Raw genomic sequence first — 26,174 nt, 5'->3', positions numbered from 1 at the left:
TAATCCACACCCCCCTTAATTAATACACCCCCATTAATTAATCCACACACCCCTTAATACACCCCCCTTAATTAATACACCCCCCTCAATTAATACACACACCCCTTGATTAATCCTCACTGCCCCTTAATTAATACACCCCCCTTAATTCATACACCCCCCTTAATTAATACACCCCCCTCAATTAATACACACACCCCTTGATTAATCCTCACTGCCCCTTAATTAATACACCCCCCTTAATTAATCCACACACCCCTTAATTAATACACCCCCCTCAATTAATACACACACCCCTTGATTAATCCTCACTGCCCCTTAATTAATACACCCCCCTTAATTAATACACACCCCTTAATTAATACACCCCATTAATTAATACACCCCTTTAATTAATCCTCACTCCCCTTAATTAATACACCCCCTTAATTAATCCTCACTTTCCCTTAATTAATACACTCCCCTTAATTAATACACGCCCCCTTAATTAATACACCCCCCTTAATTAATCCAAGCCCCCCTTAATTAACACACCCCCTTAATTAATCCTCACTGCCCCTTAATTAATCCACCCCCTTAATTAATCCTCACTCCCCCTTAATTAATACACCCCCCTTAATTAATCCACACACCCCTTAATTAATACACCCCCTTAATTAATCCTCACACCCCCCTTAATTAATCCACACCCCCTTAATACACCCCCTTAATTAATACTCACCCCCATTAATTAATACACCCCCCTTAATTAATCCTCACCCCCCTTAATTAATACACCCCCTTAATTAATCCTCACTCCCCTTAATTAATACACCCCCCTAAATTAATACACATCCCTTAATTAATCCTCACTCCCCCCTTAATTAATACAGCCCCCTTAATTAATCCACACACCCCTTAATTAATACACCCCCTTAATTAATCCACCCCCCCTTAATTAATCCACACCCCCTTAATTAATCCTCACACCCCCCTTAATTAATCCACACACCCTTAATACACCCCCTTAATTAATACTCACCCTCATTAATTAATACACCCCCCTTAATTAATCCTCACTCCCCCTTAATTAATACACCCCCTTAATTAATCCACACACCCCTTAATTAATACACCCCCTTAATTAATCCTCACATCCCCCTTAATTAATCCACACCCCCTTAATACACCCCCTTAATTAATACTCACCCCATTAATTAATACACCCCCCTTAATTAATCCTCACTCCCCCTTTAATTAATACAGCCCCCTTAATTAATCCACACCCCCTTAATTAATACACCCCCTTAATTAATCCTCACACACCCCTTAATTAATCCACACCCCCTTAATACACCCCCTTAATTAATACTCACCCCCATTAATTAATACACCCCCCTTATTTAATTAATACACCCCCCTTAATTAATCCACACCCCCTTAATTAATACTCACCCCCATTAATTAATACACCCCCCTTAATTAATCCTCACCCCTTTAATTAAACCTCCCTCCCCTTCTTTAATTAATCCATTATCCACCCCCCTTTAATTAATTTAGCCCCATCACAAAAAATGACTACTCACATTTTGATGATGCCTTGACCGCCTGAATATCCGTGAAGGCGGGCTGACGGCGCTGCGCACGACGTCATCATGTTGCGCGACGTCGCGGCCCGCAACACTCCTCCCCCTTCTCCTTGAATTAAGTCCCGCCGGGCGCAAAGGTGCTGCGGCTGTGCGCAGCCGCCGCAGCATAATGATGGGGGGGTGACACATGACACTGGACGTCATGGCACCCCCCTAGTCAGTGGCACCTATACATGGGGGGTACTGTTTTACTCGGGAGACTTCGCTGAACACAAATATTAGTGTTTTAAAATAGTAAAATGTATTACAACGATGATATCGCCAGTAAAAGTGACGTTGTTTGCATTTTTCACGCACAAACAGCACTTACACGGATGATATTATTGCTGCAATACTTTTTACTGTTTTGAAACACAAATATTTGTGTTCAGCGAAGTCTCCCGAGTACAACAGTACCCCTCATGTACAGGTTTTACAGTGTTTTCCAAAGTTACAGCGTCAAATATAAGGCTTGTGTTTCATTTTTTTCCACATTAAAATTCACCAGATTGCTTACGTTGCCTTTGTGACCCTATGGTAGCCCAAGAATGAAAATTACCCCTATGATGGCATACCATTTGCAATAGTAGACAACCCAAGGTATTGCAAATTGTGTATGTCCAGTCTTTTTTAGTAGCCACTTAGTCACAAACACTGGCCAAAATTGGCGTTTTTTTCATTTTTCACACACAAACAAATACTAACGCTAACTTTGGCCAGTGTTTGTGACCAAATGGCTACTAAAAAAGACTGGACATACCCCATTTGCAATACCTTGGGTTGTCTACTATTGCAAATTGTATGCCATTATGGGTGTAAATTTAATTCCTGGGCTACTATACAGTCTCAAAGGCAACATAAACAATCTGGCGAATTTCAATTTGAAATGTAACACGCTATATTTGTAACTTCCCAAAACACCATAAAACCTGTACATAGGGGGTACTGTTTTACACTTGAGACTTTGCTGAATACAAATATGTGTATTTTATTGCAGTGAAAGCAAACAGTATTATGACATTGACAGTTAAAATGTCATGTAGAACTAAAAAAAAAAAAAAAATCTTATTTTCTCCCATTTTTTTCATATTAAATTATGTTTCATAGCTAAATATTTGATAAATGAAAGCCCTGTTTCCCCTGAATAAAATGATATATAATAAGGGGGGGTGCATTTAATATGAAAGAGGTGAATTACGGTTGGACAGACATATAGCGCAAATGCCAGGTTTTGTTTACGTTTTGTTCTGTTCACAACTTGTACATTTGGCTCAGTCCTTAAGGGGCTAAATTAAAAGGTTTTTTCAGGCTTTTTTGGGGATCAGGGAGGAGAAAGAGAAACCCATACCAATCAATACAGAGTATGGATTATTTGTAAAGGTTTATCGAAAAGTACAGTACTTCTTTTGTGTATTTGGTCATTGTTTTATTTTAATAATATTATCGCTGTATATGGGCAGTTTTGAACGTCATGGCTACAAAAAAATATTACTATTAATGTAAGTTTAACATTTTTGTGTAACTGTATGTGGCAAAAAAATAATGTATTTTTGCTTGTTTATGTTTAGTAATATTTTAGATACCATATTATCTGAGAAAAATATTGATTCTGAAAAAATTATGTAACGGACAAAATAATTAATTTAACATTATCAATACATTAACAATATTTTAAATTTATATTATTATATAAAGGAAGAGGTTAACATATACAAAACTGTTCATGCCATGTTCATTAATGTAAAGTGGTTTCAAGTGTTTTACCTGCTATGACCTTCTGATGGCAGCACCATTAAAACTTAATACCAATGTAAGACAAGACTTGCAATTATAAATATAAATAAATAAATAGATTTACTAGTGGTGTGAATAGCCATCCTGCTCCTGCATTCAGTGATGTTTGGAAGTCAGTTTGGAAGCCAAGATCCATGTTATCCACTGTCATGCATCGCAGGCTGGCTTCTGAATATAGAAACAGAGCTAAGGGCAACCAGTGCATCTATTTGCCTAGCATAAATGCTAAGAAAAGCATGACTCTAGAGTCCTAGCAAGTGTAAGTCTGTTATGGAAGGGGGTCAAAGAATATCAATTTTCTTTATTTCTTTCTAGGACAAAACCGTTTAATATAAACACAGCAAAAAGACCTGATTTGCACAAAAAAAACATTGAAAAATTAAAATAGATATACGTGTATAAATATTTTCTCTCATGAAAAGTGAGATGGCCATTAGAGAGTTGTGATTGGTTGGCTTGCAAGTCACCCAATCACAGTGCACTGAATGAGCCTTCGTAGGTGAACTCTCACGGTATTGATTGTGTCAGTGGTTTTGATTTTTGATTTCTGTGTTTCTTTTTTGTTTGTTTTTTTAACTGTTTCATACGTTTTTTGTTTTGGATTCTTATTTGCCATTTTTTGGGGCCTGAAAAAAAGAAGTTGGAGTCCACTAGCATTGTATAGCAAGTCAACATGTTTTATTTGCACATACAAATACTTGATTATGACACTTTACCTAATAAAACCCTAACGTGTGATTTGTTGTTTTTTTCATATGAATCCATAAATCTCAATAAAATTACACATCTCTGTGAGTCACTTTGCACTGGAGATTTCTCCTCAATGTTTCTTTATAAAAACCATTTGAATGGACAATGGCAAACAGTAACAAGGACGTAAGTGCTGGGTATAAAAAGGGTGCATTTTCATCAGCTGTCGAGGTTAGTTCTGAAGCTATCGAAAGGTTTTAGGGATTAAGAAACATTTGTGCAAATTTTTCGCACATTTTTATTTTATTTATGTGCATAAGAAATATGAGTTTGTGGACATTGTATTTCACTGTAAGTAAGCCTCTATATACAGAAATTGTTTCAAAACACTAAATGTTATATAACTTCCACTGGGAATAGGGCCCTCAACTCCTCTTGTGGCTGTTTGTTGAATTTTTTCTGGCCTCTTAGATGTATAGTGCCTCTGTCTTTTAGCTTGTACCAACTGTACCCATGGACAGCACTGTGGAATGTGTTGGCACTTTATAAATACAGTATAATAATAATAATAATGACTATATTTTAGATACATATGCATCATCCTCTCAGTGTGTGCTACGGGGGTAATGTAACATAACATGTATGAAGAGTTAAAGGGATACTCCATTGCCCAAATAAAAAAAATAATAATATAAAAAAACTCTTTAGTATATAAATGAAAAAATATATAAAATGTGCATGCATTTACTTATGCATTTGTTTTATATTGGTGCTCTATCAAAAAACAGCTTTAAAAAGCTGTAAATCTCAGCTACACTACCCAACTTACAAGTATAGGTCAGGAATATGAAGACAGGACGTATCACTGGACCTAAGAATGGCCAGGTTTAACGTATAAACGTGAAGCTAGCCAAGATCAGGAAACCGGTAACATGAAAATACAATTTAACTAGCCACGTCAGGATTACAGAGGTTAGAAGATTCAGTAAACAAGCCAAAATTGGCTAACCAGAAAATCAGGATTATATAATGCACCAGGCAAGGAAGCAAGAGGAAGAGGATGGCAATAACTATGGGGCTGAAAACTTTCTTTATATCCTGAAGTGGACACTGAATCATCCACGTCAATCCTACGATTCCAAAAAGTGCAGGAATGGGGTTGCAGTGATGACGTGGCACTCCTAGACCCGAAAATGATGCTAGGTGTCATATGACTATAAGCATAGTGGGCTTGCGAGGGGGCAGTGTTCCTCTCTCTGTTAGAATACCCAAATGCATTTGCCGCATTTGGATTGCTCAGGAAGTCCGAATGCAAGCGCTGATTGGGAAGGAAGAAGGAACTGGGAGGCGGAGCTTCCTGATTAATGCGCACAGGAATGCTCGAGCAGCGTGTTGATTGGGTAAGTATCGTGACACCTTCTAACTCATACCATACTTTCTGTGGCTGTCTTATCACAGACTTCCCAATGCAACTCAGTGAGAAGTCTTTGCAAGGTAGGTGCTCTGAGTAACTGATGCCTATTTCTTAAGTTTAGCTTCACAGAGCTAAACAAACCAGGAAGTAACAGGACTGGTTGTCTGATTGACAGTTTGGGGGGTGTAACTAGGTTAATTTATAAAAGTGTAAATTTCTAATAAAATCTACACTTTTTGTAAAATGAAAAAGAGGACGCACTGTTCACACATAAAGCAGTTCAGCGAGCTAATGTGCTTTAGGCATCTGGAGTGTCCCTTTTAAGATTCATCGTAAATAAATCGCAATAGCCCAACCAAGAGTTATTTACAAATAAACTCAAACCCACCCTCCCCATGACATCTAAGAATATCTTGTGACTTGTATAACTTGTATATAAAAGCAGGTTTAGCAAGCAAGAGCAAACATATTGAGGATGAACTCAGAGCTTTAACACACCACTTATCAACTAGCATTAGATTTGTAGAGAATACATTTTAATTAAATAGCCACATGTAGTGGTCAGTCTGATTCAATTACCCGTTTGATGGGGGCTGTCTGTCGTGCTCAAATAAAGCACTTGTGGTGTTCTCTAGGTACTTAACTTTTCTGTGTATCCCTATTTCCCATAAAACCCCTGTCCCTGTAAGATATGTATACTAAAGACTATCATGTCGCATTAACTACATTTCTTTTAACTTTAATGTAGACTTATTTCATGTGCAGTGCACCAGTGACATTTTTGTTTCGTCCGAATGATTTCGTACTGAAGAAAAATTTCATTAGTCAATCCCGAGTTTCGTCCGCAAACCATTCGTTTTCGATTGAAATTTGTTCAAAAATTATTATTTTTCGTCCATTAGGACACAAACAGCACTGTGCATGTGCAAAAAAAAAAGCAAGGAGAAAGCCAGCAGCGCTACCAGCTCCCTCCTTGTAATAAATAACAATTCATACATCCCCCACCCCATTAAAACTTATGGGGGTCACTATGACCTAAACAGCGAGCAGCTAGTGGCTACTCGTTGTCATTTAAAACTAACTATAGACCAGTATGGGGGTCCATATTAATAAAAGGGAGGTTAAATCCTCCCGCATGCAGCGAGTAGGGGCATGTCACCTAAACAAATTTAAAACTACTAGTCACTTGGCAGCTATTGCTGCCCAGTTACTAGTGCAATAAGGGGGACCTGGCACAGGTACCGCATGCACCTATTTAGGGTACCAACCCGCCGTTGTGGACCAGGGGGGACATTAGGTCACCAATTTAATTTATTAAAGTCCCCACCTGCCGCTCATGGGTGGGGACCATGGGGGACATTAAGTCCCCCCCGTTTATATTAATAATCCCCAACCGGCGGTCACGGGTGCGCTATGTCCCCCCCATTTTAGTTATATTCTGTTTCCCACCATGGGGGAACGGAGGGACTTGTGCCAGGTCCCCCCTTATTGCACTAGCGACTGGGCAGCAATAGCTGCCCAGTCACTAGTACTCACTAGTACTTTTAAATTAGTTTAGGCGACATGCCGCTACTTGCGGCATGCTGCGAGTAGAGGCATGTTGGAGGATTTAACCTCCCTTTTATTAATACATACAAACCCCCATAGGTTTTAAAGGGGGTGGGGGGGGGGTGTATTAACGGTTATTTATTACAAGGAGGGGGCTGGCAGCGCTGCCTGTTCCCTCCTTGTTTTTTGTGTTTTTTTTTGCACAGTGTTATTTCTCCGTACTGTGGGGGTTAATTCCTCTGCAGCACGGAGTATATCAAACAAACAAACTAAATGAAAAGGTAATGCAGTCGGCATTTGCCCTTTTGTTTAGTTTATATATATTATATTATATTTATATATATATCGCATGTAGGGCTTTCGTTTACGTTTTAGTAAACAAATACGAAAAGACCTGAATTTCCGGACGAAATCGTATTCGTACAAAAACGAATGCACATGTCTAATTCATGGGAAATTTGCATTAACACTTCTTGGACCTGCCTTTAAATATGTATTTTGTGATATACAATGATGTTGATCTAAATAACTGAAGAAATTTAATAAAATAAAAAAATGTATATATATATTATTGAATAGTCGCATTTTAGATATCACTGATGTGATATAATGAGCTTGCCTGGAATATCTCTCCAGAACAGCTGTTTGGAATTAGTAGGTTGGCTTCTATCTAAACCCAGCTGCCTGTGTGTAGAGAATCACCCACAAGTGTCTTATACGATCAGTTTTAATTACATTTTCCTCTAGACTATATGGGCAAAGATGCAGATGCACTCTGATCGCTTTACATAAATGAATATCGGAGGAACAACTTTTATACAAGAATTACAAATTTGTTAGAATCACCTATAACCTTGGTAAATATAATTCCAGGCCTTTGCATCTGTCACTGTTTAACCATGCTATAATTTAATATATATATACTTCCCACCAGTAGCTAAAGTTATTTGCAATACTTGTACTTCTACTATAGTATTTAGTTCCAGATTATTTAAAGGTTCCTGTTCTCCTGTTTAAGTTTTGTTTTAAAAAGATAATGCAGTTATGATTACTCAACACGCAGAATACTAGTTACTCATCTTAGTGATTAGGTTCTGTTTCACAGTCTGCTTTTGTATACTGGAATAATTACATATAAACAGCTACAGATAATATACATTATTGCAAAATGACAAAGCAGTGGTGTATTGCTCAATGAGTGTAAAGTGAGAGGACTTAGTATATTTCCAGTAAAAAGTCTAATACTAAGAATTGTAATATAGTTGGACTTCTAGTTGCTGATTTTGTTGGCTTTTCTGAAGTCAAAATTTTCTTTTAGCCTTTCATATATGTTAAAGTAATAGATTTATGCTGGGAAAAAAAGGTAAATTGGGTCAAACAAAGGCTCATGTATCTCAAGACTGGAACAGATTTAGGGAGCAGTGGAGCAGTGCAACATTTTAAACAATTGACTTTCTACCTTAAATACTGTTGTTTTAGATATTGCACGAAACAAGGATGTGACCCATGCACATACACACTCTTGGGGTTATAATACAGTTGTCATTTTCTCTGTGCAGAGATGGTATTTATTTACATAGTTACATAGAAATTTATGTTGAAAATGACTCAGGTCCATCAAGATCAACCTTTAGAATATATCTTTGTATACTGTTGATTCAAAAAAGGCTTAACCCCCCCCCCCCCCCCACCCCCCCCCCAACTGATAGGCCCATTTCAGAACGAAGCTAGTTACGTTGATGTGAGGACCGGTAGATTGGCGTTGCTTAGGCTTTGGGAGCTCTGATGAATTAGTAACTGTGTATTTAGCAGGATACCAGCAGTATAACAAACATAGATAAGAACCCGAATATAATAATGATGAATGAAGAAATCGGAACCTTGATAAGTAGAGTGTGATAGGTAATACATTGAAGGGTAGCTCCCAACCATCAACCATGTGAATAAAGCAGAACTTTGGTGGTAAGAATGAAAGACATCGAGAAGATGTTCTGTGCTACTGATGGAAGTACATGTTGACAGGAATTTCTGAACTAGTTTATTAAATTTAAAAACATTATTTGTATTTCAGCAACGTTAAAATGGTTTATTATCATCTTGACACACTGTTAAGAGATAAAACAAACAAACATGCTTTTAAATAAATACTTACTTTATGTGTTTCATGCACACTATAAGTCATAGATAGGAGGAAATTGCTTGTACAAATGTTTGTATGTGCCCTTGGATACTTCTCTATCACAGATTAGATGACTACATGGGTACAAAAGAAGGACTTCAGAACTTGTTCCTGATCCTGACTTGATTAACGTATAGACTAGATCTCCTGTAGACTTTGAACTTTCAATACAAGCCTCAAAAGAGGCTCTGTTCAATGAAACATGAACATACCAAGGAAAAAGAGAACCAAACAATATCATGTCTCTTCAGCATTATGGATGTACGTTGCTTGTGCCACTACAATCTCAAGTGATCAGGTCAAGTGGACAGTTAAAGTATCATATTTCTGGGAAGTTCTTGAACTACTTATTGACATGTAGTTTTTTAATATTCTTGCCTGCACCAGTTTCCAACCTACGAATATGGCGTCCTTGGAGGGTAGACTACCATAATGCCAAACATAAACAATGTTGTGGACATGTTTTGTTGACTGGTATATGTACGTACACCTTCTTGCATGAATTCCATGGAGATAGTAAAAGCATTAATCCTGTAGTGGATGGATCTATAGGGATACAAGATAAACAAAATATATCTATAAATAACAAATCTAGTATGTGCTGTAATTTTTCTATATTATTGTAATATACAACACCAAATATACTTAACAGTATTAACTACAAAGCCGTTTTCTCATGATAACTTCTATTTGTATCTCAAATATATTTGTATGTTTGTAGCAATTCCATACTTGTAATTGTTACCAAAATAATAAAACATATTCAGTATCTATGAAACTAAAAGATGTACATTTTACTGACAGGTATTGACCGACTGGTTTTTCAAAATGGAAGATTTAAGGAAGAGCCCCAGTGAATACAAGAATAAGGATCACCCAGTGAAGACAGAATTGGGATCACGATGTGTAGTTTTTACTTATTATCAAGGGGACATTAACAGTGTGGTAGATGAACACTTTTCAAGAGCTCTAAGGACTACAAAGGATCCCCAGGATTTAAGAACAAAAACCAGAAGCGATGACTATCTTCAAAAGAACAGTGAGTATGGCTTTAAATTACCTATTCACCATGATCCACAATGTAACAATGTGATTGTAAAGTATTTTTTTTAATTTTAATTTTAATTTTTACTGTGCAAGTAAAGGTACAAGCTGGCTTGCAATGCCACAACAGAATGAGCAGGCAATAAATGTTACATGGCAATACAGTGAAATGGCAATTGATTCAAAAAAAGTTTGGATCATAGGCTGCAAGTGGTAACCTAAACGCTGCAGACTCTTGTGTAGCCCTTGCTATGTTAGGTTGTGAGTGCCTCTGTGGTGACAGAGTGCCTTGATGGAGTCGCTGGAGACTTATAGTCTGTTAAGAGGTGACACAGCAGGGCTGAATAGGCAATATAATATAGGTTCACAGACTCTTGCAAGTATCCCAGGGACTCATCTGGGTGGCAGTCGAGCTTCCCTTTCCAGGCTTGTTAGTCATCCGACTTCAGTGCTTGGCAAGCTTAGTAGCTCTTTGGCGAGTTTGCCAGGCGGATCTGCTTTGCGTCATGGATTCCCAACTCTTCTTCAGGGGTCGTATATTTTAGACCTAGTACCCCGTGACTCTCACAGTCCTGAGCTCTCCCCAGCGGGCATAAGCAGTAGACTTACCACAGGACTTGCTTTGCGGTCTTTTGTTGTGGTGGGTGGTGGGACTTCTCCCCCTGGAGCTCCATAAAGCATGAGCCATTAGTAATGACCTCGAAGCTGCCGCCATCTTGCAAGGTAGGCCTTGGGAATTCAACACCACCCAGTCTCCCCACATCTCAAGCTCTCCTCAGTGGGGAACGAAATAACTCCCCCCCCCCCCCCCCCGCCCACAGGGGGGGAAACAGGACTGGCAAGCGTCTCAGTAAGTTGGCGTGTGGTAGCTGGGAAGGGAGGCAGGGCAGCGCCCGTCCACCCTGCACTACTCTTTAGTAGGCCGCAGCCCCCGAAGCGTTGTGCTTCCCTCAGGGGACCCAAAGCTCCCGATCTTGGGATCTGCCACCTCCATGTGGATGTCTCGTGGGCTCATTTGTTCTTCCCAGCTTAACTCCCTTCACAGAATCTTGGGAAGACCATAGAGACTAACAGTTTTTAAGCACTGTCTGACCCAAGGTGTATGTATATGGCTGAAGGATCCTTTCATATACTAAAAAGTATTGAATATATTTTTATCATCTTTTTTCACATAAACTTCATTTAAAAAAAATATTTTTCCCTTCAAAGCTTGGGGAAAAGATTGCTATATAAAAATTTTTTATTATTATTAAAGTTTTCCTTTAAATTGTGAGGTCTATAGACTAGATGTGTTCAAATGTTGTATAATAGCTCAGAATCTATTGCTCCTTTATAATTAAATTATACTGTTGTAATATTTCATAAAATAAACGTAAAATGTCCCATAACATGTCAATATGTGGGCTATTATATTTTGTTTTTAGGTATTTGACCCACCTATGTAGCACCTATTTCTCAGTAATAATTATGAAAGATAATGTAGAAAAACCTGATTTGACAATCTGTCTGTATGGTTCCAATGTCCTTTTTTTACAGAACAAAAGGCAATTAGTTGGTAATGTAAAAATGATTCAATGGCAGAGAAATACTTATAATCAGAAACGATCAATCACGCAGGTGTTTAAACACAAAGTAGCAAGCTTCCTGTAACAAGAAGCTTTGGCAGTTGTCAAAAGCCTTATAAAAGTGTGCTTGCCCCTACAAAATGACTTAAAGGAAAACTACAAATACCTAAAGCACTTTAGCTTTGTGTGTGAATAGTGTGTCCTTTTTTACATTGACACCAGCTGTCAATCAAAGAACCAGTTCTATTACTTCCTGGTTTGTTTAGTTCAGTGGAGTTAAAGTCAAGGGGCAGCAATTGCTCACAGCACCTGCCTTGCAAAGACTTCTCATTGAGCTGCATTGGGAAGTCTGTGATAGGACAGCCACAACAAGTCTGGCCTGGGGAAGAAGGGGAGGGCTTGCAAAGGCAGGAGACAAGAAATCTGTGACTTTTGTAATTTCTTTTAGATATAACCCAATGTAATTTTTTTTTTTTTTTTTTTTTAAATAATTGAATGCATGCATTTTTTTCACAGGGTAATATAAGAATATGCTTTATGAGAAATATTTCAGTGAGATGGACTATTAGCTGCAGCAATTCTTGCAAATGTTGCCGTTATTAGCAAATGTGTTTAGAGACTTTGTGACAGGGAGCCGTTTTGCACCATGCAGAATAGACACCAAAAATAGGCCTCATATACAAAATGTACTAAAGCTAAAATATGGATTGACTAGATGATTTAAATGACTTAACCCTTATTGAATTTGATAATTCATAAAGACAAGTTCCACTAAGGAGCATGGCTCCAGAAAACATTATTACTGTGTCACTTCTACTAGTAATGTTAAAAATCTATATAGATACAGTAAAGTTAGATTGGAAGAAAAAGACAACATTGTCTAAACCAGTGAATTGGAGTCTACAACTTCTGGGGATCTATCTATTGGGCAGTCCTGGTCTAAAACAACACAATAGTGTTACTGTGATATATGCTCAAAGTGCACCAAATGATGGTAAACAGCGAGGCTACACATTATTGTTTTTTAATCTACCACAATCAGGGCCGTCTTTAATATCACTAGGACCCTGGGCAAAACATTTTCTTGGGCCCCACGGGCAAGGCATTTTCTTGGGCCCCATGGGCACCCCCACTCCCTGGCATGCAATTGCACTTTTCACATACATACTTACACAGACATACACACGGACAGACATACTGACATACACACATATATACTGAGAGGCATGCTGACATACACAGACACAAACACGTCTGACAGACATACTGACACACACACACAACCTGACAGACATCCTAACACACACACACACACAAAGACATACACTGTCAGACATACTGAGATACAACCTACTGACACACATACACTGTCAGACATACTGAGACACACAGACAGACACACAGACATACTGACAGACAGAAACACAGACATACTGACAGATTCACACTTTTAAATCTACTCCCTGTTTCCTACAAACGCCCACCGGGTGGCCCTTACTGCATGGGCAACCCGGTGGGCCTCCTTAATGTGCGTCCCCAAGATCCTGTGGATACTTAAAAGATCACTATAGTGTGAGGAAAAAAAGCGGTTTCCCTGACACTATAGTGCCCTGAGGGTGCCCCCACCCTCAGGATCCCCCTCCCGTGGCGATGAAGGGGTTAAAACCACTTCAGCCACTTACCTTAATCCAGCGCTGGGCTCCCTCGGCACTGGTGACCTCTCCTTCCGTCCAACGTCAGCTTTCCCGTCCAACGTCACTGGAGCTGAATGCGCGCGCATTCAAAGTGTCCATAGGAAAGCATTTCTCAATGCTTTCCTATGGACGCTCTGTGCGATGGAAGCAAAATTTGCCTCCAGCGTCGCAGATTTATTTATTTATTTATATTTATTTATTTATAAAATATTTTACCAGGAAAGATACATTGAGATTTCTCTCGTTTTCAAGTATGTCCTGGGTCCACAAATCATTGCATTGTTACAGTTAGTGTACAATAAAATACAAATACAATATTAATATACAATATATACAAAATTTAACATAGAACAGGTAGGAAATATATAATCAACAATGACAGGTACATTCTGTTTTCAAGTATGTAGAGAGGGATCTCTTAAAGGACTTTAAGCTTAGGGAAGATTTTAAATTGTGCGGGAGGTCGTTCCACAAATGCGGTGCTCTGTAGGAGAAGGAGGATCGGGCTGCTTTCTTTTTATATTGAGGTAGACTAAGTAAAGTGTTGGTACTGGATCGGAGGTTATAGGAAGTGGGAACAGCCGGGGAAAGCATTGCGTTCAGGTAGGGTGGGAGTTTCCCCGAAAAGCTCTTAAACACAAGGCTGGAAAGATGAAGGGTGCGTCTGGATTCCAGCGACAGCCAGTTTAGTTCTTTTAGCATGTCACAATGGTGAGTCCTGTAATTACATTGTAGCACAAATCGGCAGAACGAGTTATACAATGTATTGAGTTAATTAATGTGGGATTGCGGTGCAGATGCATATACTACATCCCCATAATCAATGATTGGCATCAGCATTTGCTGTACAATCTTGATGCGCCTCTAGTGGTTGTCCGGAAGACAGCCACTAAAGGCTGGCTTAACCTCAAATGTAAACATAGCAGATTCTCTGAAACTGCTATGTTTGCATCTGAAGGGTTAAAACCTGAGGGACCTGGCACCCAGAACACTTCATTGAGCTGAAGTGGTCTGGGTGACTATAGTGTCCCTTTAATATCAAGGAAGCTGCAATCCAAACTGGTTTTGGGATGCTTATGGTTGTGTGAGAGTCCCTTACAGCATGTGGCCCTTTAAGTGCAACATATAGCTCTGCATTTAATACTGGAAATGGTTAGAGAGACATTTTGTAAACCTTAGTTAACCCCTTGAGTGCCAGAGGCATGCCCAACATATTGCAAAACACGCATAGGGCTAATGTTTAGTTGCCACCAGATTTCCCCTTTTAATTGCAGACTCCCATGCCAAGCCTAGGGGTGGGCAATGTGTTGTTTTGCTGTTTAATCTGCACTTTCTATTATCTGAACTGAAATCCAAGTTCCTGCCAGGCAATGTTTCACCAGGCCCTCTCTTAAAGGACCACTCTAGTGCCAGGAAAGCATACTTGTTTTCCTGGCACTAGAGTGCCCTGAGGGTGCCCCCACCCTCAGGGACCCCCTCCCGCCCGGCTCTGGAAAGGGGAAAGGGGTTAAATCTTACCTTTTTCCAGCGCTGGGCGGAGAGATCTCCTCCTGCTCTCCTCCTCCGATCCTCCTCTTCTCCTCCCCGTCGGCTGAATGCGCACGCGCGGCAAGAGCTGCGCGCGCATTCAGCCGGTCACATAGGAAAGCATTCATAATGCTTTCCTATGGACGCTGGCGTGCTCTCACTGTGAAAATCACAGTGAGAAGCACGCAAGCGCCTCTAGCGGCTGTCAATGAGACAGCCACTAGAGGACATAGGGGGAAGGCTTAACCCATTCATAAACATAGCAGTTTCTCTGAAACTGCTATGTTTATGAAAAAATGGGTTAACCCTAGAAGGACCTGGCATCCAGACCACTTCATTAAGCTGAAGTGGTCTGGGTGCCTAGAGTGGTCCTTTAAAGGAAGAGCAAACACATTGTGATCTATATCCTAAGCAGTGAATTTAAAACAGAGAATTCTTTAACTTTTTAAAAGTTTTGGCCCCAAATATAGCATATTCCAATTTACACATAATCCCAGCTTGAATATTTCAGACTGAACATTTGCAAATTAGCTTTTCAGTGAAATTCACTGTTTAGTGAAAATACCCCAAAGTGATTTGTGATGCTTATAGGTTGAAAACACTGCAATAAAATGGCAATATTATTAAAAAAAAAAAAATAAAGGACTTGCTCTAAGCAATATATATGAATGATCATGAGATGCTTGCCAGAACTGGTAGAGAATTTTGCTTCAGTAATAAAATAGCATTTATATTTGTTTTAACTCTTAACTTGAGTGTCAGAGAGTGTGAAATGCTTTTCTCAGACACCTGGTACATACAGGGTTAATAGTGACTTGTTTATAAACTTAATATAGGAGGATTATATTAGGAATATTGATCTTACTGCATGGTACACTAAATACATTTACATGGTGCAAATGTTCTTCCCCCAGCACTACACAATCCTTCTCCTCTCCCCTTTACATAAAATCTTTTTAAATGAAATCCTGATTAAATATGGTGTACATCACTGGGTTCAAAGAGCTGTTAGAGTATCCAAACCAGAAGAAAAATTATCAGGGGTGAACATCTCATACATTTAGCAGAGAGGGTGTATGTAAAAAATAAAGGGAACCAGCAGATGACAAACACCCCAATGACTACAAACAAGACAAATGTGAACCTCTTCTCACACTTTTAAGTTTACTCCCCGTTTCCTACCTTGAAGGATTGCTTCCCTGGTGGCCAGAGTGGTGGCTGAGGCTGTTGGGGGTTGCAGACTGGCAGTCTGGACCAGCCATCCTCCTCTCTGCTTCCCTGGTGTGGTCACTCCCACGCGGCTCTCTCTGGGAGGAAGTGACTCACGGCAGTCACTTCCTCTCATGCTGCCGAAAGGAAAAGGGGCCCGGTCGTGCTGTTAAAGGGCCACAGAGTGCAACCGGGCCTAAAGGGCCACAGAGTGCAACCGGGCCCCTGCTTACAAATGCCCACCGGGTGGCCCTTACTGCATGGGCCACCCGGTGGGCCCCTGTGTGCGTCCCCAAGATCAGCATGCACTGGGGGCCCATGGGTGGAGGGCTGGGGGGAGAAAGTTGTTGAGGGCAGCGGCGCCCACGTGGCAGCTGCCTTGGGCCCCCAGAGGTAAAAGGGCCCGGGGCAGCTGCCCCGTTTGCCCCGCGTTAAAGACGGCCCTGACCACAATGATGGCTCAGGTGCAGAAATGATTCAGGTCACAAAAATCACTGGTAGCAAAGGTTAAAGGGACACTCCAGGCACCCAGACCACTTCTGCCCATTGGAGCGGTCTGGGTGCCAACTTCCATCACCCATAACCCTGCAAGTGTAATTATTGCAGTTTTTATAAACGCTATGCATGAGGACCACCAGCATCGCAGGAATCCCCATAGGAAAGTATTGAATAATGCTTTCCTATGGGGAGGTCTAATGTGGGCGCACGGCCATTGCCGCGCATGCGCATTAGGTCTCCCCCGCCAGCTGACGTCGGCGGGGGAGGAGGGTGGGCTGGATTCAGGTAAGTCACTGTGTTTTTAACCCATTCAGCAACATGGGATGGGGGTGGGAGGGAGAGGGGCACTGCAGGGTCCTGCAGTGCCAGGAAAACGGATATGTTTTCCTGGCACTGGAGAGTCCCTTTAAGAGATGTTGCAATAGAATGCCCCAGTATTATAAATTTGTATTATTTAAAAGACGATTCACTCTTAACATTATGAACCACAGTTCAAGTTTGCTACAATTAGAGTGAAGATTTTATGGTTTGAGCTGAATAAATGCTAAAAGCCATGTATTGTGTTTTTATTTTAAATCAGTCTATAGATACAATTCAGAGAAAACTCTGGATTAGACCATGTTGTCTTTTTATTTTATTCTGTTACTGTATAACTATAGAGATTTTTAACATTACTAACAAAATTACATTTTACCAGTGGTAATTTTTTTCTCAAACCAAGCTCCTTAGTGGAGCCGTCTTTATGGTAGAAGAGATGTTTGATATACTACTTGGAGCGGCCCTTTAAAAATATATTACAAATTATAAAACCATTTAAAATAACAAAATGATTAACAATACATTTAGACAGTATTTTTTATATTTTATTACATAATATAAAGTCTATTTTTATTTGTCAGGTTTATGCGTAATGTTTACTGGTTATGCCGATCCACTGTGTTCGTCTTTTAATACAGAGGGATTAATTATATTGTTTAGTTTAGTCTTTCTTTCTATGACTGGTATGCTATAGTGAGCAAAGGACTTTGTGAAACATCTGTGTGATCATTCATCACGTTATAAAATCCTAAGCATGTCTGTTCCATTATTCATACAGTGAGCAATATGCAGCCCGATGAAATGGACTGGAACAAAGCCTATTCATCAAATCCTTCCATAAGAATGGCAGGGCCCGTTTTAACGGCCCTAGGATCTCCTTCTGTGGACCACTATCCAGTCTTCCAAGGGCATCATACACCACCATCGGATCTATATCACTATCATCACATGGGCCCTGCCAGCCAAATGAGTTCTGTATATCATCACCCCTCGGTATCAGAGTTCCAGATGGTCCAGGGAACCGGCCCTGATGGCAAATATGGTTCCCTTCTTAGTCTTTTACAACCTGACAGATACCCAATACCTCTGCAGGAGTCAGTTATGAAACCAGAACCTATATCAGCTACAGCAACAGGACCTTCTGGATCAGAAAGCCTGAATCATAGAATGAATTCACAAGCAGGTAAATAAGTATTGAATGTGAGATTAAGCTACAGCATGGCCTTAATTGTTTTATAATTGTTACATTTTTTTGTTTTAAAGTTAAAGTACATACAATAAAAAACAAAGAAAAGAGTTACTTGCATACTACCCCAAATCCCTATGCATATAAAAATAACTGGAGGTTTTGTATCACCCCAATGGCCATTAGGTGTAAGCTCACCTTCTTCCCCAAAGGGAAACCTCTTAGGTGGGTCCTACACTAACAATTCACCTTGCTTGCTTCAGCATCAGGCAAACAAAATCTCGAATGAGACAGAGAGGGGTAGTTTTCTTGACTAAATGCTGCTTTTAGTTATATTACTATTTATTTATATGTTGTGATGTAAACAACAGGGGCATTGTTGGTACTTGACAACAACGTAAAACTTGTACCATCCCCTAGTCCAACCGTTGAACTTTTCCAAACTCTGCTCCTTACTTCACCACTGGCTTCCATTGCCCTTGCATCTTCTTTTGTCATGCAACGTCATACTCGACAATCTATCATAAGAGCTATTGACTCACACAGCACCCATATAGTTTGTATCAATATCACAGCACCCATTGAACATACAATGCCCATATATAATGCATTAATATAATAACACCCATCTAATATATAGTAAACATATAGAATGCTTCAATATCACTGTCCCCATCGAACATGCAGCACCCATATGGAATGTATCAATATCACTGCATCTATCTAACATACAGAAACAATACAAAATGTGGTGCAAGCAAGTCCAAGTTCTTCCTGCAGCAAATATTAGCTTCCAGGGGCATACCTAGAGCATTTGGCACCCAGGGCGGATCCTGTGTTTGTCCCCTCTTCCTTCCTCCCCCTCCAATTTTTTATAAAAAAAAAAACACCTGCAACATTTTTAAAATGTTTTCTTTTTTAATCTATTGCAAAAAATTGTAAACTTTGTAAAACCCCTGTCAACCCCTTCTACAAAACCCCTGTCCTGCCCCTTTCCTAAAAAACCCTGTCCTGCCCCCTTCTACAAATCCCCTGCATTCCCCATCCACAAATCCCCTGCTCAGCCCCCATTATACAAGACCCCTGTTCCAATACAAAACCCCTGCCCCTTCTACAAAATCCCTGCACCCCCTCACACACAGTTACAGGCAGACAGTCACACACACACGCAGTCACAGACAGATAGTCACACACGCTCAGTTACAGGCACACAGGCACACACACTCAGTAACAGAAAGACACTTACACACACAGGAACAGGCAGACAGGCACACGCACACTCTCAGTAACAGAAAGACAGGTGCACACACAGGCAGACAGTCACACACACACACACACACACACACACACACACAGGCAGACAGGCAGGCAGGCAGGCAGGCAGGCAGACAGGCAGACAGTCAGGCAGACTTATTTCGTCTCATAGACCCAGGTTCAGAATAATGAAATCCTCCACCTGGGTACCTGCTCTAGCTCCCCCCCCCCCTGCATTTCTGTCACCCGAACATGTGTGAGCTGTGTCGGCCGCATGGAGCCCCCTGCTCCATGGCACCCTGTGCGGCCCCTCAGCTCGCACACCCTAGGGGCACCCCCCCCCCCCAACTGGTGGCACCCTTGCCCCCCCTTAGTATGCCACTGTTGGCTTCCTCAATTTCCTATCAGATTTTTTTGTCAATATGTAGTCTTACAAATCCTCATATCCTCTAATCAATAAATTAAAGTATAACTGGTGTAAACAAGCTGTGAGGCAGGAGGAGGTTTTTAATGGACATAGCAAGAATGAACTATATATTTAACGAGTTACTCTAACTCTTTTTATTCTGTTCGAATAATGATCTATTGGCATTATTATTCTATAGGTCCCTCCTAAAAAACCCTGTAAAAAATGTTGTAGAAGAAGTTTTACTCATGTGAATCCAATGGTGGGCAAAGGTTCTGGCGCGGCTTGGCATGTTCCCTTGTGACATCACAGGAGCTGCGCAGAGTCCAATGAAAGGGAGGATGAGAGGAAGTGGGGAGGCGAAGGAGGAGGGGGAGGGTGGGTGGCAGGGTGCAGACAGGAAGAGAGGGAGGGAAGAAGGGGAGACACAAGGTTCCTCCTGCAGGGTCTACAAAGTGAAAACAGAGAATGTATGTTGCCAGTGTGCAGTGTGGGCTGACGACAGTTGTAAAATATGCACAAAATTGACATCTGTCACTTGTGCCGAGGGTGTAACTAGCCCCTGGCACACAATTGCAAACAACTCTGGATGAGCAGTATTTTAAGCTGAAACTCTGCACATCCAGACTCCTACCACCATAACCACATTAAAAAGCAGATGTGATCATAGTAAATGAAGTAACCCTTTGTTAATGGCTTTAGTTATTTAAAAATGCAACGGGGGCTGAATTATTTTTACCATGCTTTAAAGATATGCCCCATATTATACGACACTCACCAAATTTCATGGTCCTTTAGGACTCTATTATGGGTATATATAAGAGAAAAATCTGTCAGCCACACCGGGATAGATAAATAGGCCAGCCATATGGGCGGAATGTTAGCCCCCAGTCAGAGTAAATTATAGAATGTTAACATGAGTAGAAGATAACTGCTTAAAAACCCACCTTTTTCCCAAAGCGTTAGGAATTTTAGATCAAAATGTTTTATAGTTAAGTTGTGTTTCAGCACTTTAGTAATGTAGTGCGATATACGAATATATTTTTTTCATTGCATGTTGCATTGATTGAAGTAACTGGACTGAGCATAGAGAAAATCCTAATAGACTCTAAATTAAAAATCTATGCAGTGAATAAATGTAACCAATATGGTATTTAATGGTACTATAGCTCTTAAAACAAATTAAAAGAGGCTTTCTACTGATGGTTAGGCACATTGGTCATTTTCTATTATGGCAAGGTGGCAAGGTGGGAAAATATATTAAACCCATACAATATTATATTCTTATATTGACTTGGGTCCTAAGTAGGGAAACTCTCATTAATTTGTAATGTGTACATGTACTATGTCCCATGGTGTTGTAGCTCCCTCTAATGGTTGCTAGAGAAATTGTACTATCGATTCATCAATGTAAACTTTAACTCCACCTAAAACAATATAATATACTAATGGAAGCAAATGTATATTGACATGTTTAGATTTTATGCAAAACATGCAGGGAATGGCCCAAGGTAGGCCTGTTGTAGCACAACTGTCCAGTGCCCACCACTGCAAAGTCAATAATATCTTCAGCTAGGTCCACAGATAGTACAGGCACTAGGGGGCAATTTGAAGAACATCAAACATGAATCTATATCCACTCTAACTCGGAAATCAGAATGTCTATCAGGAGCCACAAAGCATGGCACAGATTAAGTCCGAATCACAATAAGAAATGTGAGCCTTCACACAGGTACTATAACATGGAACCGAGAAACACACAAAAAAAAACATGCTGGAAGCTCAAACCATGCAACCTGGAGTCAGAAACCTGATTAGCAATGGTAGAACCTGCTTGGAACATGAAGGGTTGGCAAAGGCGATATGGCCTGCAGCCTCACACCATTCTTTTGTATATTACAATAGCAGCAGGTGCAAGTTATCTGTGTACAGTAGACTCGTGCACGAATGGGCAACAGATTGGGCAAACAAATCAAAAGCCTTTTTAATCAAAGCCCTTATGAACCATTCATTGAAAGAGACTCCACAGGTAAATCCCGGATGGATTGATTTATTTGGCCATGGATTAAAAGGCATTTGATTTGTTCCTCCAGCTGTAAGTTCTAGTTGGCAACAGCCAATAATAATGCAGCATCTTAACTAGTCCAACACTGTGTGTGTTTGTGCATGGGCTGATAGCCTTCAATCACAATGTTCTCCAGGCTTATACTGGCCACTGGCATATCTCCCAGTGTACTGTAGTATCTGGGGTTCACCGGGCTGCAACTTGTGATACTTTGCCAGCAAAATACACTTTTAGAACTACATACAGATTTGCTATTTTTTATCAGCTTGTATTTTTTATTAGTTGTAGTTGCAAATTATTTTTATTGGCTGTTACGTTTTTAGTTTGTCATAACAATGCTATATTGTGCCCTTTTAAAAAAAAATATTTTATTAATCTTCACTTTTCTCTTATTCTAGGTCTTCATCCACAGGAAAGACGAAAAGAGTTTTTCCACCCTCAGGATAGAAGGAAGGATTTATACTTTTATTAAGTACTTAATAAAACATTACTAGCATTACAGGAGATTCCAGTGGACATTCTGTAGTATTCGTTGTATAATATTGTAATGTGTGTACTGAAGGGAGCTGCCACATGGAGGCAAACTGAACATGTCATGTGTTTCATGACTTTACATGAAGTAAATAATATATAAGGATCATGCTGATGATTGGAGCACACTATCCATCCTATTGTATCATGAAATTGTTCTTTTCTTTCAATGTAGTCTTTGATATTGCTTACGTGGTTCTTTAAAACACTTCTGAATGAATCAGATTTGGTCTTCACCCTCTCTGCTCAGAACAAGCTACGGGGAATTTACCCGTATCCATGTATACCTCATACTTTAGTAAACACATGACTCAAAAGCTTCGTACATTCTTTATAGTATTAGTTTTGAAGGTATCAAAAATTACAACATAGCTGTGGCCTCCTGGTACATGACTAACTCTTTTCATTTCTCGGGTAATGGGAGATTAAGGTTCTGTTACTAGCCACAAGCATGATCTGAAACCTTTTGGTATTCGGGACAGCACCTGACAAATTAGCAATTTAATTGTGTTTGTAATCCTTTTTAAAGAAGCAGCATTTAATTACTAGCAGTGTTTGCAGTTCTGAAGACTGAACTTAGTCAGTGCCACCGTGAACTTAGTCAGCAGTGTGAAGACAATAATTCTCAGAAAGGCCGGTAGCCTTTTGTTACCAATATGCCACCCGCCAAGGTTGCTTTTACAACAAATAAAGATGGGTTTTTTTTTTTTTGTTAGGACAGACAGTTAGATCTTTCAGAAAGACTAAGACACTCATTGAATTAACTGTAATCATCTAATAAGATTTAAAAAGATTTTTGCCCATTAAGATATTTGTGGCTCTGATGTCCAAGTAACTATGAAGTCTTTATATGCAGTGGTACCCAGTTTTAGAATTGTCTCCACCTTTGGTTACAATTATCTTTGAAGCTCTGCTAGATTTCTACGTAGAGGGGTTCATTTTGAAATGGTATCACCATTGTTATGTGTTCTGAGACTGTGACCAATTTAAAAGTAGTTGCAGAAAACATCTGACGGACCCAGAACATGAGCAGTGTAGAAGAATCATTTTCGGAAGTTTCTTAACGTATAGAAATCTCTGTAGCACCAAAGAAAGAACACATTGGTTGTACGTTTTAACTCAATTAGAAAATCTACCAAACTGATTTAAACATCAAAAAAACAATTTAGGCACATAACTAAGTTTTTCAAATTTATGTAAATATATTTTCTGATAACAGAGACCCTTTAACAAACTTCTAACTACTATTATTTTAAGATTGTGCTAAGGAGCATCAACATTTAACATTCACACTCTTGCGTGATTAGACCGTATAGTCCAGTAAACATGTAAACATGTTGTCCTAGTTTTCTAACACATTGAAATAATGCAAACATACTGAGATTTCCAATATTTGCTTTATTTTATTCTTCTGCTATGGGACAGGAAGTAATAAGTGGCATATAGGAGGGGATAGTCAAATATTTCTGCTGATTGCCATTTTTGTTTACTCATTTGACCCATAAATGTTGCTCTTTAAAAACTAAACCCTGTTTGTTTCATATGAGTGTATTTCACTTTCTTTCTGAACTGATCTTTATTAAAAGTTTAATAGGGTACATTATTGGTGAACAATATCCTTATTCCAAATTCTGTTTTTTTACTAGTTCCAAGGAAATGTGCCATAATATTTAAAATATATATTTGGTAGAGGACTACCAAATTTAGGGCAAGAGAGACAAATTGGAAATATTTGCTCATTTAAATATATATATTTAAACAGGTGTAGTGCAATCTTCAATGGTAAATAATGGAAAAAATATTCTCAGTAAAAAATGGCACCAATTATAAAACACTTCATTTCGAATGTTGCAGCATGGTTTAATCTAACGCGTTCTTTCTTGAAGCTAAGATGCACAAATATTATGACAATGTTTAAAAAGCTCCGTTAAAACAGATTCATTTTTTTCTTTTTCGATAATTAATTTAAATTCATGAATTATTGTTATTTTACTATTATACATGCGTGAAGTTCACAGAAATTCTTCTATAGTAAGATAAACTTAAAGAAAATAACAATAAGAATGTGAGAAGCCTAGCGTTGTGGCTCCAGTGATTTCTGCGAATCTCTAGAATGTGCAGTCTCTGCAGTGAGCTAGATATTCTGTCAGTTTAGATACTTCCATAGCTCCTGAAATATAATGCATGTTTAACATACCTCTTTTAACAAGGAGGTTATGGGCTTTATAATTCAGCTGTCAGCTTGACAAACCCATAAACCAACAAGGTTAGTACAGCTACTGTGAAACAGGAAATGTTGAAGCTTGCGAGAGAGGAAAAGATGACTCTGGCAGAACAAACCGAACAATGCATTTTTCTTTTTAAAGTCATCTTTGATCTTTAAGACTTTATGATGCATGGGATGTATAGCCTGTCTATGGGTTTATTGGTAATTTGGTTAAATGTATAGCACTTATAGCATAGTTTTAAAGTTTAGGCTAAAGTATCAAATGTAATATATTTTTCCAGCCTTCATAGTTTAGATCCCATTTTTCACATGGTTCTTAAAACACACAATTTAAAAAAAAAAAAAATAATAATAATATGGCTGTGCATATCTGCATTGATTGAAAATGAACTTGGCACGATATTAGATGGGTGCTTTTAATTGGAAGATTCTCATAAACAATACACATTATGGTTGCTAGGAGACAGCACAGGCTCCCACTAATTACTGATAGATATATAATTAAATATAGAAAATAATATTATCCATAGAGACAGCACGTAATATTAGCAATAAATGTTATCATTTATATTTTTTAAAGAACCAATTATAATTTTATTTTAAATCAATTTGTAAGTGATTAAAACAAATCATTTAACACCAGCCACAGATATATGGGCACATAGTTGCCTATATCAAATGCCAAGCAGCTATAGTAATGTACACTAGTCTGTATATGCATGTATTTTACCCGAAAAGTGAAAGCGAGTTTTTGTATGTGACTTAGGGTTTGTGTACAATACAATGTGTTATTGTGTATATTTATGTTTGGTATATATAGGGTTTCATATGGATTTACATACTGTGTAAGAACTATTTGTAATGTTACTTATTTTGCAATGATAATAAGTTATTATTAAATAGAAAAATGACATGTAGGACAAAGGTAGGTTTACATTAAATAATATAATAAATACTGCAGATTAGGTAAAGAATAATTCATATTGATTTACAGAGGTTGAATTGATTTAAATACTATATGCTATCTACATCTTTTCCTTGTAATTATATTTAATTTCCCTATGATTATTGCTAGTGTAAATTATGATAAATCAGTAGAGATACAGATCCAGATTGTGTACAACACAATGTCGTGTACTGAGATAAATGTGTACAGATTTTGGTACTTTATCAGACAATGAGATGGCATTGCGTATCATGTTTGGGGGATGTCTTTTGCACTCATCTCTTTATAGTGATGTTCCAAAACAACAGGAATTATCATAAAGAGACATTTTGATAAAAAAAAATAAAAAAAATCTGCATTTAAAGGCTGTGTTGTGTGGTTAAGAAAATAAAAGGCCCTTTGGTTTTCTGATGATTTCTTCTTTTCCACTTGAACCCTGCAGCATGAAATTTGTCTTATAAAGAGTGTTCCA

The 26,174-nt window shown here is 39.0% G+C and overlaps 1 protein-coding gene across 1 annotated transcript in view; it reads left to right on the top strand.

Annotated features, from left to right (window-relative positions):
* Nucleotides 1–23,999, top strand: part of VGLL1 (vestigial like family member 1) — a 30,283-nt gene extending 6,284 nt beyond the window's left edge. Inside the window, exons 2-4 of the mRNA XM_063433530.1 lie at nt 10,037–10,271; nt 17,866–18,270; nt 22,397–23,999. Coding sequence (XP_063289600.1) covers nt 10,061–10,271; nt 17,866–18,270; nt 22,397–22,470 — 690 coding nt within the window. The 5' untranslated portion in view covers nt 10,037–10,060 and the 3' untranslated portion in view covers nt 22,471–23,999. The remainder of the gene's footprint in view (nt 1–10,036; nt 10,272–17,865; nt 18,271–22,396) is intronic.
* The last annotated feature ends 2,175 nt before the right edge of the window (nt 24,000–26,174 follow it).

The sequence above is a fragment of the Pelobates fuscus genome, chromosome 9, assembly GCF_036172605.1.
Source record: "Pelobates fuscus isolate aPelFus1 chromosome 9, aPelFus1.pri, whole genome shotgun sequence".
Classification (NCBI taxonomy): Eukaryota; Metazoa; Chordata; class Amphibia; order Anura; family Pelobatidae; genus Pelobates; species Pelobates fuscus.
The sequence above is the reverse complement of the archived record's forward strand: the minus strand, read 5'-3'. Positions and strand labels throughout refer to the sequence as shown.